The sequence below is a fragment of the Molossus molossus genome, unplaced genomic scaffold (assembly GCF_014108415.1).
Source record: "Molossus molossus isolate mMolMol1 unplaced genomic scaffold, mMolMol1.p scaffold_m16_p_1, whole genome shotgun sequence".
Lineage (NCBI taxonomy): Eukaryota > Metazoa > Chordata > Mammalia > Chiroptera > Molossidae > Molossus > Molossus molossus.
This window is the reverse complement of record NW_023425344.1, coordinates 63,597,874-63,610,082: the sequence shown is the minus strand read 5'-3', so window position 1 is coordinate 63,610,082 and position 12,209 is coordinate 63,597,874. Positions and strand designations below refer to the sequence as shown.

The following is a 12,209-nucleotide window of genomic DNA, read 5'->3' as shown; positions in this document are numbered from 1 at the left end:
TCAGAAGGAGGCTAATGGGGCAACAGCAAAGCAGAGACAAGACACGTTCTGTCCAAACAAACCCTCTGACTCTCCCAGCACAACCTTGGGAACTCTTAACGTCATTAAGCATGAGTTATCTCCTCACAAATACTACTGCAGCAGGTATGGGTTTCTCTTTCTTGAAATTATACAATACCATTCACTCTTTAGCATTTCTTCAAAAAAATTACCAGCAGAATCATTTGATATTTTCCCAGCGGTAATTTTATCTAGGACAGTTTGGCAATTCACTTTTACCTGATCCAAGTTCACCATTAAATCAACCTGTAACATGTAGCTTGTTAGGGTACTCTAATAGCATACGTAATTATCCAGATCCTAGATGCATTAAGATAATCCAGTTCTCTCAATTTGGGGGGATGGTTGTTATAAAGTGTTTTCCAGCATATCTAAGGTTAAATATTAATTTTTTTAGAAAACCATCTGGGGATTGGTAGTCTCCCCCAGCCCTGCTGCTGCTGGTTTGCACTGCACTGTGTCCCAGGAACTGGGCCTTTTTCTGGCTAGCATGTGGTTCAACAAACCCTTTCTTTTAGGACAAAAAAGAAGGAAGAAGAAGTATCTGAAAAAGAAACACATGAATTTACGATTTGGTTCACAACAGTAAAGTTATATGTATATTTTGTTTAAATGTGTAAAATAACATATATATTGTATTTCAATAAATCTATGGAAAGGGTAACACTGTACATGGATCCATAATTTTACTTTTTCCCTAATTACAAAGAGTATTTGTATGGTTATATTTCCAATTAAAATCATAGGATTTTATGCCCTGGCCAGGTGGCTCACTTGGTTGGAGTGTCGTCCCTACACCAGAAGTTTGTGGGTTCAATTCCCAGTCAGGGCATATACCTAGGTTGTGGATTCAATCCCCACCCCCAGTCCCCTTCCCCAGTCAGGACATGTACGGGAAGCAACTGATCGCTGTCTCTTTCTCTCTCTCTCTCTCTCTCTCTCTTTCTCTAAAAGTCAATAAAAACATGACCTCTGATGAAGATAAAAAAAAAATCATAGGATTTCTTATAGTGTTATAAATCAAAGTATTCATTGAAAAACACTTCCTAACTTCTTTATATTAATTATGTTTAGTTAAATGTACTGATCACCATGTATATACATAGTGCTGTGCCTAGTGCTGTCCATACAAAGATGGACATTCTATTGCCTAGTACCAAGGAATTCCAGGTGGGTAGGAAGACCCAGTTACCCAATGGACCAAACGGAGGTATATTCAAAAAGAGTAAAAGAGAATGAGATTTCTAAAGCAGTCAGGAGAAGTAAAGGGGAAAAAAGACATCAAAAAGTCCAAATGATGGGATAGAGGGAATTGCAGAAAAAAAAATGGACGATCAAAAACTATTTATTAAGCACTTAAGATGTACCAGACACAAGATACAAAAATTAAATAAGATAGGCAATCCCATTCAAGAAGCTCATAATCTAGCTGAAGAGACAGAAAATATAAAGAAATAATAAAGTTATTTTTAAAATTTACTATTGGTGATTAACCAATTCAGTTAAACACATGTAGTTCTTAATTTAAAAAACAGACAGTAAGATAGACCCAGGATTAAATAATGGAGCTTATTGACTCATCCCTCATTCTTTCATGCGGCTATATTTTTCATTACATTGACATAACTAATCAAAACACCAAAATGTTTCAAACATCTTATTAAATAAATGCAGAAGCACACAGCATTACATGTGCCTATATTCAGACACTGGACTACATCTGAGTTATTTAAAAATGGTTTTAAGTGATTATGTGTTGTAGAAGCTGTCACACAAACCAACCTTATTAGCTAATATACATTAGCTAAGATAAAAGTTTCCTATGAGTCTTCATGGCAAATTTAAGGTGTAGAACAGTAGGATGTGGCCCTGGCCAGTTTGGCTCAGCGGTTAGAGCGTCGGCCTGCGGTCTGGAGAGACCTGGGTTCGGTTCCCGCTAAGGGCACGTACTCCGGTTGCAGTTTGTCCCCGGCCCTGGTTGGTCGTGCGGGTGGCAGCCACTCGATGTGTCCCTTTCACGTCGATGTTTTTCGCTCTCTCTCCCTTCCTCACTCTCCCTCCCACTCTATCTGTACAAAAAGTGGAAAAATATCCTCGGGTGAGGATAAAAAAAAAAAAAAAAAGATAAACTGATCAAATACAATAAATAATCTATTAAAAAAAAAAGAACAGTAGGATGTGTAAAGTTTCTAACAGTCTTTAATTAAAACTTACAAGTGGTTTTGCAGATAACCACTTCAACGGTCACCAGTAAGGCCTCAAAACCCAGCAGACGCAACAGTGATGCTGGGAAATGACCTCTAAGAAGCACTGTGTGTGAAGGTGCATGTTCTCAGCCTCTTGACCATCCATCCAACAATGCGTACTGGGAACCAAACTCCAGGCCCTGTGCTAGGCACTGGCAGTTAAAAACAAAAAAACTACAACAAAAAATGAGAAAGACACAAATTGGTGCTTATGGTCTAACGGGACCATATTTAGTATTTAGGCCAGCAGATATAGAATGCTACTGGCGATTCGTATTGGACGTTTTTGTCACTGAATCCAGTAGCTCCTAGCTTACTACAAGGTTGTATTGTAAAAGTACATTTGTAGGACTATAGTCACATCGATATGCAGGTATGATATTATACTATAGTTTTGTAAATATTACATTGGTGGAAACTGGGCAAAGTGCGTAAGGGATGTCTCCACTATTTCTTACAAGTGCATATGAAGACACAATGATCTCAACAAAGAGTACATTTTGAGCCAATACTTTTGTGATACAAAATAAACTTTTCACGCCATAAACAGCAGGTAGTTTGTAAGATCAGCCTACAGTATTTTTATTTAACTTACAACCCCTTTGTATTAAATACAAACCTAAACGGCTCAGGTCCTCATTCTATTTAGTGGGGATTACAGCAGCAGTTTTCCTATCTAGTCACCCTATTAGTATCTCCCAACTCATCTTTCATTTCATTAAAAATCTGGTTTCATCATCTCCTGGCTTAAAATCCCAGTGGTTTCCAAACCCTTCCCACAACAGACACAGCTTCTCGCGATGTGGCTCCTGCCTACCTTTCCACCTTAATTCCTGCCACCAGCCCAGCACCCGCATTCCTCTCATTCCTGAGCAAGCGTGCACCGCTGTTCCTTCTGCCTGCCATGCTCTTCCCCTCCCCACCCGGCAAATGCCTGCTTGTCCTGACTCTTCCTGACACCGGTCATCTCTTCTCAAAGGCCTTCCACGCACAGCAAGGCCCTCCTTCCCCTCTGCCTGCTCTGAGGTCTTTGTTCATCCTTCTGTGATGCACTGGGGGACGCGCGTCCCACCGGTTTCAAGACCCGGGAAGGCACCCTGTGGGCCCTGTGCCCCGGCTCCTCCACACCCTTCACAGCACGCAGAGGTTTGCTGGAAAAACGGCTGATGACTTTCAGTGAGCTTCTGGGTTCCACGGACCGAAACTGCAAGGGGTAAGCTATTTCTCTGACAGAAATCAGTCCGAGAAAAAGAAGAAACACTGGTTTTATTTTACAAAAGGAGAGTTGAAGTACATCCTCCGTACCACTCAGTTGAGAAGTTGTTCTCAAGTATAAGTTAGAGCGAACCGCCAAGGGGAAGTAAGCCCAGGAAACGGTGGCACCTCCCTCTCTGACACTCTGCCCACAGACACTGCTGGACGCACAGGCACAGGGGTGGCTGCAGGGACGCAGAAGGGCCCATTCAGATGTACCAGCACAAAACCACCCACAGCCCAGCAAGTGGAAAAAAGCGGGTTCAGAATAGTTTGCTCTCATGTGTATTTAAAAAATATATACATGAGGGGGAATGGAAGATATAATATATAATCTTGAACACTGAAAAAATGTCTGCAGCCCTGGTTGGTGTGGCTCAGTTGGTTGGAGTGTCGTCCTGTGCACCCAAGGGTTGAGGTTCAATTCGTGTGTTCAGGGCACGTGCCCAGGTTGTGGGTTTGATCCCACTGGGGTGCATCCTCACCCTCTCTCTAAAATCAATGAAAGCATATCCTTGGGTGAAGATTTTTTTAAAATTTCCTGTAACAGTTGCAGTGAGCCCTTGGACATAGTAAGGCTCTGAGGTAGGAGGGAGATTTCACTGACTATTCTTTTTTGGTCTGAAATTTCACTATGGGAATGTATCATGCTTTCATTTTTGAAAACCACTTAAAAAAAAAAAAATAATTAAGGGCTCTTGAAACACGGCTTTGGCACACTCACTCCCATTCGGAACCCACCCACGGTGCTCAGAGACATCCGAGCCCCACGGGAAGCCAAATGCAGGCGCTCAAGTCAACAGCCAGGACTACCGTGGCCCCAGCAGGCCCTCTCGGGCGCCCAGACCCTCCAGACTGAGTGACTAGCGCTGCCTCCCTCTGACGGCCACCAAGGAGAGGCCCGTAGTTCCAGCTGCGCACTGAAGCCCAGTCAGCCCCTGGGTCCATCACAGAAAATAGAGAGCTGTTGTTGAAAAACAAGGGAAAATCCTAACTGAGCTAGTTAGGATTTCTGTCATTTATTTCTATTCCGTCCTGGTAGCCCACTAAAATAATGTGTAGGCAAAACCCACAGAACAAGCAAAGAAAACCCACAGAGCAAAGAGACCTGAAGACCAGAGGAGAAAAATGGCTGCAAAATTTGAAAGCTGCAAAAGAGACTGGGTAATTTTTAGCGAACCTAAGAAATCCGGGACAGCTCGTAGTATTTTCAAGAGAAAACTGAGCAGAAAAGGCTCAGTAAAAGGCAAGGTTGAGGCCTGGGCTTCTAAACTAGAGTATTAAGTAAAAGTCGGCAAGTAATAATTAAGTAAAACGTCGGCAAGCCAAAGCAGTCAGCTGTGTGAATGGAATAAAAGTATTTTTAGACATTTACTTTCTAAGCACATTCCATAGGAAAATATTGGAGACCACGCTTACAGCAAAATGAGGGTGCAAGCCCAGAACTTAGGAGGCCCGAGACAAGAAATGAGGAGGCCAAATCATGACAGGTAAGCAGCAGACCCACTAGCAGCCAGTCCGAATGGGACCACCACAGAAGTCTCTAGAACAGGGGTCTCCAGGAAAAAAGAGAACTGATGCACTATCTGATTTGTGTGAACATATGAAAAAGCTACCAACAGATACGGGACAGGCCTGAAGGAAAAATTAATGAATCACTACACAGAAATTTACAAATGTTCAGAAAAGGTGAAGCAGTTAAGCTCAAGAAGAACAAAATGTAGAAGAATGAAAATGTAATCATAGACGCTATATGGACCGTGATATTTTAGACACCTGTTTAATGATGTAAATCTGACATTTAAAAAGTACATATCTAAATCGATGTGTTAGAAATTTTTATATGATTGGGAAACTGTAGTGGAAAATAAATCTATAATCCTAACTTTATCCTAAGTATCTGATTCTTAATCTAAAATCATAAAATAACATGTGACCCTGGCTGGTGTGGCGCAGTTTGGTTGGAGCGTCATCCTGTAGCCGAAAGGTTGTGGGTTGAATTCCCAGTCAGGGCACATATCTAGGTTGCGTGTCTGACCCCAGGTTGGGGTGTGTGCAGGAGATAACTGGTCATTGTTTCTCACACTGATGTTTCTGTTCCTGTTTCTCTCCCTCTCCCTCCCTTCCTCTCTCTCTACGTGTCCTCTGGTGAAGATTAAAAAAGAAACGAATACGTGGCATAGCATACTATAAACAAACATATATAATAGTTATATATAAATGCACATATTGTGACTATATAATAAACCATGTCAGGAAAACTAAGTACCCTGATTAATTCTATATGAAAACTATTACCTGGGAACAAATAAAGCATATACATGTGAAAGTTTCTTCGTAAATTAGACTTTATCAATCCACATATTTAAATGTTTCTTTACTACAGTTTGCAAAGAAAATTTTCAAATATATGGAGTGACCATTAAACAAGTATTTTTTAAAACCACCATTAGAGAATAATTGCTATTTAAGACCGTAATAGAAAAGAATCACTTTTTACATGGGACCATTAAAAAAGCAGCCAGATGAAAATATAACAAATAAAGGATGTTATGAATTTAAACAACATAAATGAAAGTTAACATGTAAGCTATATTAGTTATGTATCAATGCAGAGTATTTTCATGAACTTACCCGCCAGATAGAGGGCAAACGATATAAATCTGTGGTAGCGAATGAGGAACTGAAGTTGCTCTTCTCTTTGAACAAATGTAGCAAAGTAATCAGCTACAGTCTCTCCATAGAAAAAGTAGTTTACACATAGTAGAAAGTACCTGTAAATTAAAAACAATTAGTTTTATATTTGAAGCTTCCCCCCTCCCCAAATTCCATAAAACTATACTCTGCATTTTGATGACGATACAAAGATCAAAACCAGCCCTGGCCGGTTTGGCTCAGCGGTTAGAGCGTCGGCCTGCGGTCCAGAGAAACCCGGGTTCGGTTCCCGCTAAGGGCATGTACCTTGGTTGCAGTTTGTCCCCGGCCCTGGATGGGTCGTGCGGGTGGCAACCTCTCGATGTGTCCCTTTCACGCCGATGTTTCTCTCTCTCTCTTCCTCTCTCTCCCTCCCACTCTATCTGAACAAAAAACGAAAAAAATGTCCTCGGGTGAGGATAAAAAAAAAAAAGATCAAAACCAAGTTCAGAAGATCAGTTCAGGACACAAGCCACCAAATGCTTTTATCCTGTTTAAACTTAATTTCAAAATTATCTGTCAACAAAAGTTTACTAAATATAGTTTATACCTTTATTTAACTCAAAATCTAATGCCAGACAAAGATAATAAGGGGAAAAAAATAGAAAATACTCTCAATCTCTCTGCCCCCTCTCTCTCTCTCCAATTACTCACAGCTCTAATGCTTTTTACTAGTAGACATCCTAAGCCGAATTCCCGTCTGCCCCGCACATCTTTCTCCCCCTCCTCGATGCTCCAGCTGGACTCCTGTTAAACAGTGATTTTTAAGGGGTAGCAGTGCGGATGGGCAGTAGCAGCAGGTAAAAATCTCCAGGAGAAACTTCTAAAAACTACATAAATCACCTGTCCCTCCTCCAAGTTCTGGAACATCTTTCCCCGCAAGGAAAGGTTGAACCCATGAGATTTTGCTGATAGGAGCTTGTGTGAGCCAGAAAAAAGGCTGAGAAACCCTGCCTTAGAGTTCATAGTGCCTCGTCCTTGGAAGGGCAGAGTCCTAGGTTGCCGGAGAACAGAAAAGGAAAGGGGGGGCTTCCTTCTGGATCTTGAATACAGAATCAGCCCCACTGTTCTCAAAGTAAAGGGCAAGAATTTGCATTTCTATCAGCTGTGCTACCGTTTTTTCTATTCTCCCACGCGGGGAGCCATCTTTGGCTCCTCTGTAAGGCATCAAGGCCTACTCTAGCCCACCAATACAACTTTTTGCCCACTGTATCCTAATAAATACCTTCTGCTCAGGAGGGCCAGGAATGTCACCATCTGAGGCGCATGCCTCCATAGCCCCACACCTAGAACGTGATGGGTGCTGCTTCCCACCAGGAGCTTGTGTCTTTACTTCAAGTGACGGGTTCTCTCTTACCTTCTCCTTGAGGTCCCTACAGTCACAGGGGCCTCTCCTGACCTACCCTTTTTTCCTACACTTATAATCAATCCTGCAAGGTTTCACATTTAATTATTCTCCAGCTACTCAATCTACCTAACATTTCCCGTGCACTTTGCCACTCATGAAGAAAAATCAGCTACTACCAAAATCAAGAAACTATTTTTTTGACTATTCTGAACCCCAAAAATGGTACATTTGTTTTAATAAGACACTAGCCCCTTTGGCTGATACTGATAAAACAGCTATGTTCTAAGGCATGGCCAATTAGGTTCATCATGAACTATCATATTATCATGTTTCCCGGTTAGGGTCCTACTAACCGAGAATGTCCCTGAAAAGTTTTTAAAAGATACACAATTTTAAATAGTAAAAGCATTTGGTATTTTATTTTACTAATGTTTACATGCATTTGTGCACATACAATATTTCATGGGCTGGTGAGTTGGCCAGTGCTATTTACAAGAGCGCCTCACCCCCTACCTATTCTTCATATTGCACATATTGGGGCCCAAGGCCTTGAGAGGAGACCAAACCAAAGCAACCAAAGTCACCCCTCCTCCACTGCCCCCTCACCGAACCGGAGCCTAGGGGGCTATGGAGAATGTGGGCCCAGACTGCAGGGGCAGAGATGGGAGACACATACTTAGCTTGGACCCTCCCCTCCCGAATAAGCCATTGCTCACTCAAAACCACCACCACCACCACCAAAACACAACTATTTTCATATTTCATCTTTCAGTCTTTGTAGAAATATCTAATTTGATGTGTGGCCTCATGTTAACTGAGGGAGAAAAAAGCAAAGGATTACACATTTGTAACATTTTATAAAATGAAACTTTTGCTAAAATTGTAATTATAAAGAATATCAAACGTGTCCAATATTGAGGGTTTTTTTAAACAGGACAAGAACGGTGTATACATTCGATATAAATTAGATATCTCTACAAAGAGTGAATGATGGAATATGAAAACAGTTGTGTTGGAATGGGAGAGTTAAAGGTGATTTTCTTCTTTTCAAAATTCAGTTGCATTTTGTAGTTTATCTTTCTCCAAAATCAATCTATAAGATCAACTGTGTGGATACTGACTGATCAGAGCGCCTGCCTTACAAACCCAAGAAGAGTCAGATTTTCATACTTGAAAGTTTAAGTTACTTACCAGCTTAGTGTTCTGAACCACGGTAGATCATAAGAACGATAGACTCTGTAACCTATAGTGATAATTTCATGGAAGCATTTCACTTGGATTCCTAGAACCTAAAACCAAGAGAAAACATTGACATATATTTCTCAATGTTTACACTTGTGCTCAATCATTTAATAAGTAGCTTGTTGTCACATGTATTTTAGCCTACCCATTTTTAATTATTCTAAATGTCAGTAGCAAAAATTCAGTATTTAATGTCTCAAAACTGCAGTGATGTCCCATAGGGGTAAGCAAACAAGGTTTTATAGAGATGCTTCCTGGGTCAGGTGGCTGTGTAATTTCAAGTTTCAGGGATATGATCTGGTTGGTCACAAGGTTCTAGGTTTCATCCCTCATTACAACTTTATTTCTTGAGGTTGTCCACCTCAAGATGGGCCATCTTTCAGTCCATTTTGTTTCTTGAATTGTCCTAGGAAAATAACCATATGTGAAAGTTTGCTTGATTATATTTATTTTGAATCATACACCCTAGACCAGTTGCCAATGATGAAGGCACTGTCAGGACCAATGGCTAAGGCAGCTTTACCGAGGCACCCAGGGCTTCGGGCGTGGTCTTTTCACTCCTCCGGCGGTGCCACGTGCCCCACAGCCAGCTGGGTACACCTCTATCAACCCACGCACTGCTACCCGGGTGAGTCATGAGCAGCTTTCTACATTTACAGACACTCTGGCCAGTCGGTCGCGTCTATGCCGTTGTTCGCAGTGTCTCACACACACGCCTAGTAAATGAGTTTCTATGTATGAACCCCATTTTGATGTCTTTCAAACTGCTTCAGCCACCACTCTGGGTAAAGGTGACCCCCAAGGCTGTAGCAGGACATACGGTGCTGGGTGGAAGTTGATTCCAAGACTAAAAGAGCAAATGGCAAGTTGAACACTTATTCCCATGAACAAGAGATTAAAATCTTTGTGAATATAGCAGCCTAACTTTTTCAACCTCTAAAAGTAAACCAAAGGGCTTTTAGAATAGCACTGGAGGTAGGAACGGGTTTTATATATTTAGGGAATTAAAAACAGAAAAGAAAACTCAAAGATTATGTGACAGAGACATATGTGGCTTCTTAAAACCTAAAATATTACCATCTGGTCCTTTGCAGAACAAGCGTGCAAACTCTGCCCAAGGATACACTTGGGGATTTCTTGTATGATATCCACAACTTAGCCGTCCCAAACCTACTGCTCAGGATAATCTTTTTATTTTGTATTAAATCCTCACCCAAGGATATTTTTCCATTTGTCTTCAGATTGAGTGGGTGGGAGGAAGGGAAGAGAGAGAGAGAGAGAGAAGGGGGGGGAAGAGGGGGGGAGAGAGAGAGATCATTGATGAGAGAGACACAGCAACTGGTTGCCTCCCACATGACCACGACCAGGGCTGGGGACCAAACCACTACCAAGGTACATGCTCTTGACTGGAATCGAACCCATGACTCTTTGGTCTGCAGGCCGATGCTCTAACTGCTAAGCTAAACTGGCCAGGGATGCTCAGGATATTCTTAAGGTCTTTTTCCCCACTATACCTATTATATGTTCAATCACATACTTAAAGAACTAATTGTGTCCCCTCAGCCACACGATAAGAAATTGTTGTGCCAAATTACTATACATAATTCTTTTAGGAAAAAGTCATAAATGTATTATAAAGACGAGGAAAGTTAAACACTGTCCTTCAAATAACCTTCATACATAACACCAAAAGTCATTTTTAAACAAAAATAATTATAGAATGGGGACAATGCTAGAGGTTAAGAGAAAAGGGTAAACCCATACTATTTATAGAACCAAGGGCTTTTGAAGTTTTAAACACACTGATGTAATGTCTATGAACACATTTGCTCAAGAACCATTAGCACTATATATATGGTATTTTACTGAGAGGAGAAAAAAGGTATTTTTAATAGCACAAACATATATTTATATGATTGTCAATTACAGCAAGTAGTATTAATATGGAGCTGCTGGGAAAACAGAAAACAGGACTCAAACACTAGAGTTAAAATCCCTAAAATATATGTGTATCTTCCAGGGCTGGGTGATCACACAGAAACTGATACTCTGCGCCATCAATCCAGAGAGCAGTGTGCACGGGTAGAACTCTGTTGGCCCAATTAATGTGTTAAGAGCCTTAGAAACAACCACCATTTTGTGGATACTTATTCTGCTAGTTACTACTGATTCAGAGAAGTTATACAGGACATCTGTTCTCAGAGAGGCTTTGTCTGTCAGGGAGGACACCAACGACTACTAATACTATGTAGAAATAGTCACACGGGTATAAATAAGCAAAGGCAGACCCAAAAAAAACAAACTGTGGAAGGGGGTGGCGTGGGCCACAGTCGGGGCAAAGGAGGAGGTCAGAGTTATGCACAGAGCAGGGGCCGGGCATGTGGTTCAGAGTTGCTGGCACACTAAGGAGGGGTGAGAAGTAGAGAGAATTATAGGGAAGAGCACAAAGGACTGCACAGAGGAGTCTGTCCCGACCATGAGAGGACTGGCCAGGCATGAGTGTCTGAAGAGAAGTGGAAAAATTAACTGCAGGGGCACCCAAGGTAGAGACAGTATGGAGTGCGGATGAACATCTCACTGGGACAGTGGCAGAGGGTGGAGTGCAGGAATGAGAGACATCGAGGGGTAGAACTAACAGGATTTGGTGGCTGAGGAAATCGGGGGGCTGAAGGAGAGAGGGGAATAAGAATAACACTAGGGAAGGCCTGGGAAATCAATTTACACAGAATGGCTGAGGCTGGAATAGAAGTTCAGATCTGCGTATGTTCAGTCTGAGCTATGGTACCTATGGGTTACCCAAATCAAAGGCTCTACTTTCACCCTGGCCAGTTTGGCTCAGAGGTTAGGGCATCAGCTCAAGGACCAGAGTCTCAGGTTTGATTCCCAGTCAAGGGCATCTACCTCAGTTGTAGGGTCAATCCCTGGCTCCGGTGAGAAACAACCAATGTGTCTCTCTCACATCAATGTTTTCGTTCTCTCTTTCTCCTTCTCCTTCTCCTTCTCCTTCTCCTTCTCCTTCTCCTTCTCCTTCTCCTTCTCCTTCTCCTTCTCTCTCTCTCTCTCTCTCCACACATACACACACACACACCTTTCCTCCCTCCCTCCCATTCTATCTAAAAACCAATGGAAAAATATCCTCAGGTGAGGATTTTTTTAAAAGTGTCTATTTTCGCCCTGGCCAGTTTGGCTCAGCAATTAGAGCATCGGCCTGCGGTCCAGAGAGTCCCAGGTTCGGTTCCCGCTAAGGGCATGTACCTTGGTTGCAGTTTGTCCCCGGCCCTGGTTGGTGGTGTGGGTGGCAGCCACTCGATGTGTCCCTTTCATGTCAATGTTTCTCTTTCTCTATTCCTCTCTCTCCCTCCCAC

General features: G+C 42.0%; 1 protein-coding gene across 1 annotated transcript in view; it reads right to left on the bottom strand.

The window, feature by feature from the left end:
* Positions 1-12,209, bottom strand: part of CDS1 (CDP-diacylglycerol synthase 1) — a 61,994-nt gene that overhangs the window by 21,743 nt on the left and 28,042 nt on the right. The window contains exons 4-5 of the mRNA XM_036243898.1: positions 8,794-8,891; positions 6,195-6,334 (exon numbers count right to left, since the gene is read on the bottom strand). Coding sequence (XP_036099791.1) covers positions 6,195-6,334; positions 8,794-8,891 — 238 coding nt within the window. The remainder of the gene's footprint in view (positions 1-6,194; positions 6,335-8,793; positions 8,892-12,209) is intronic.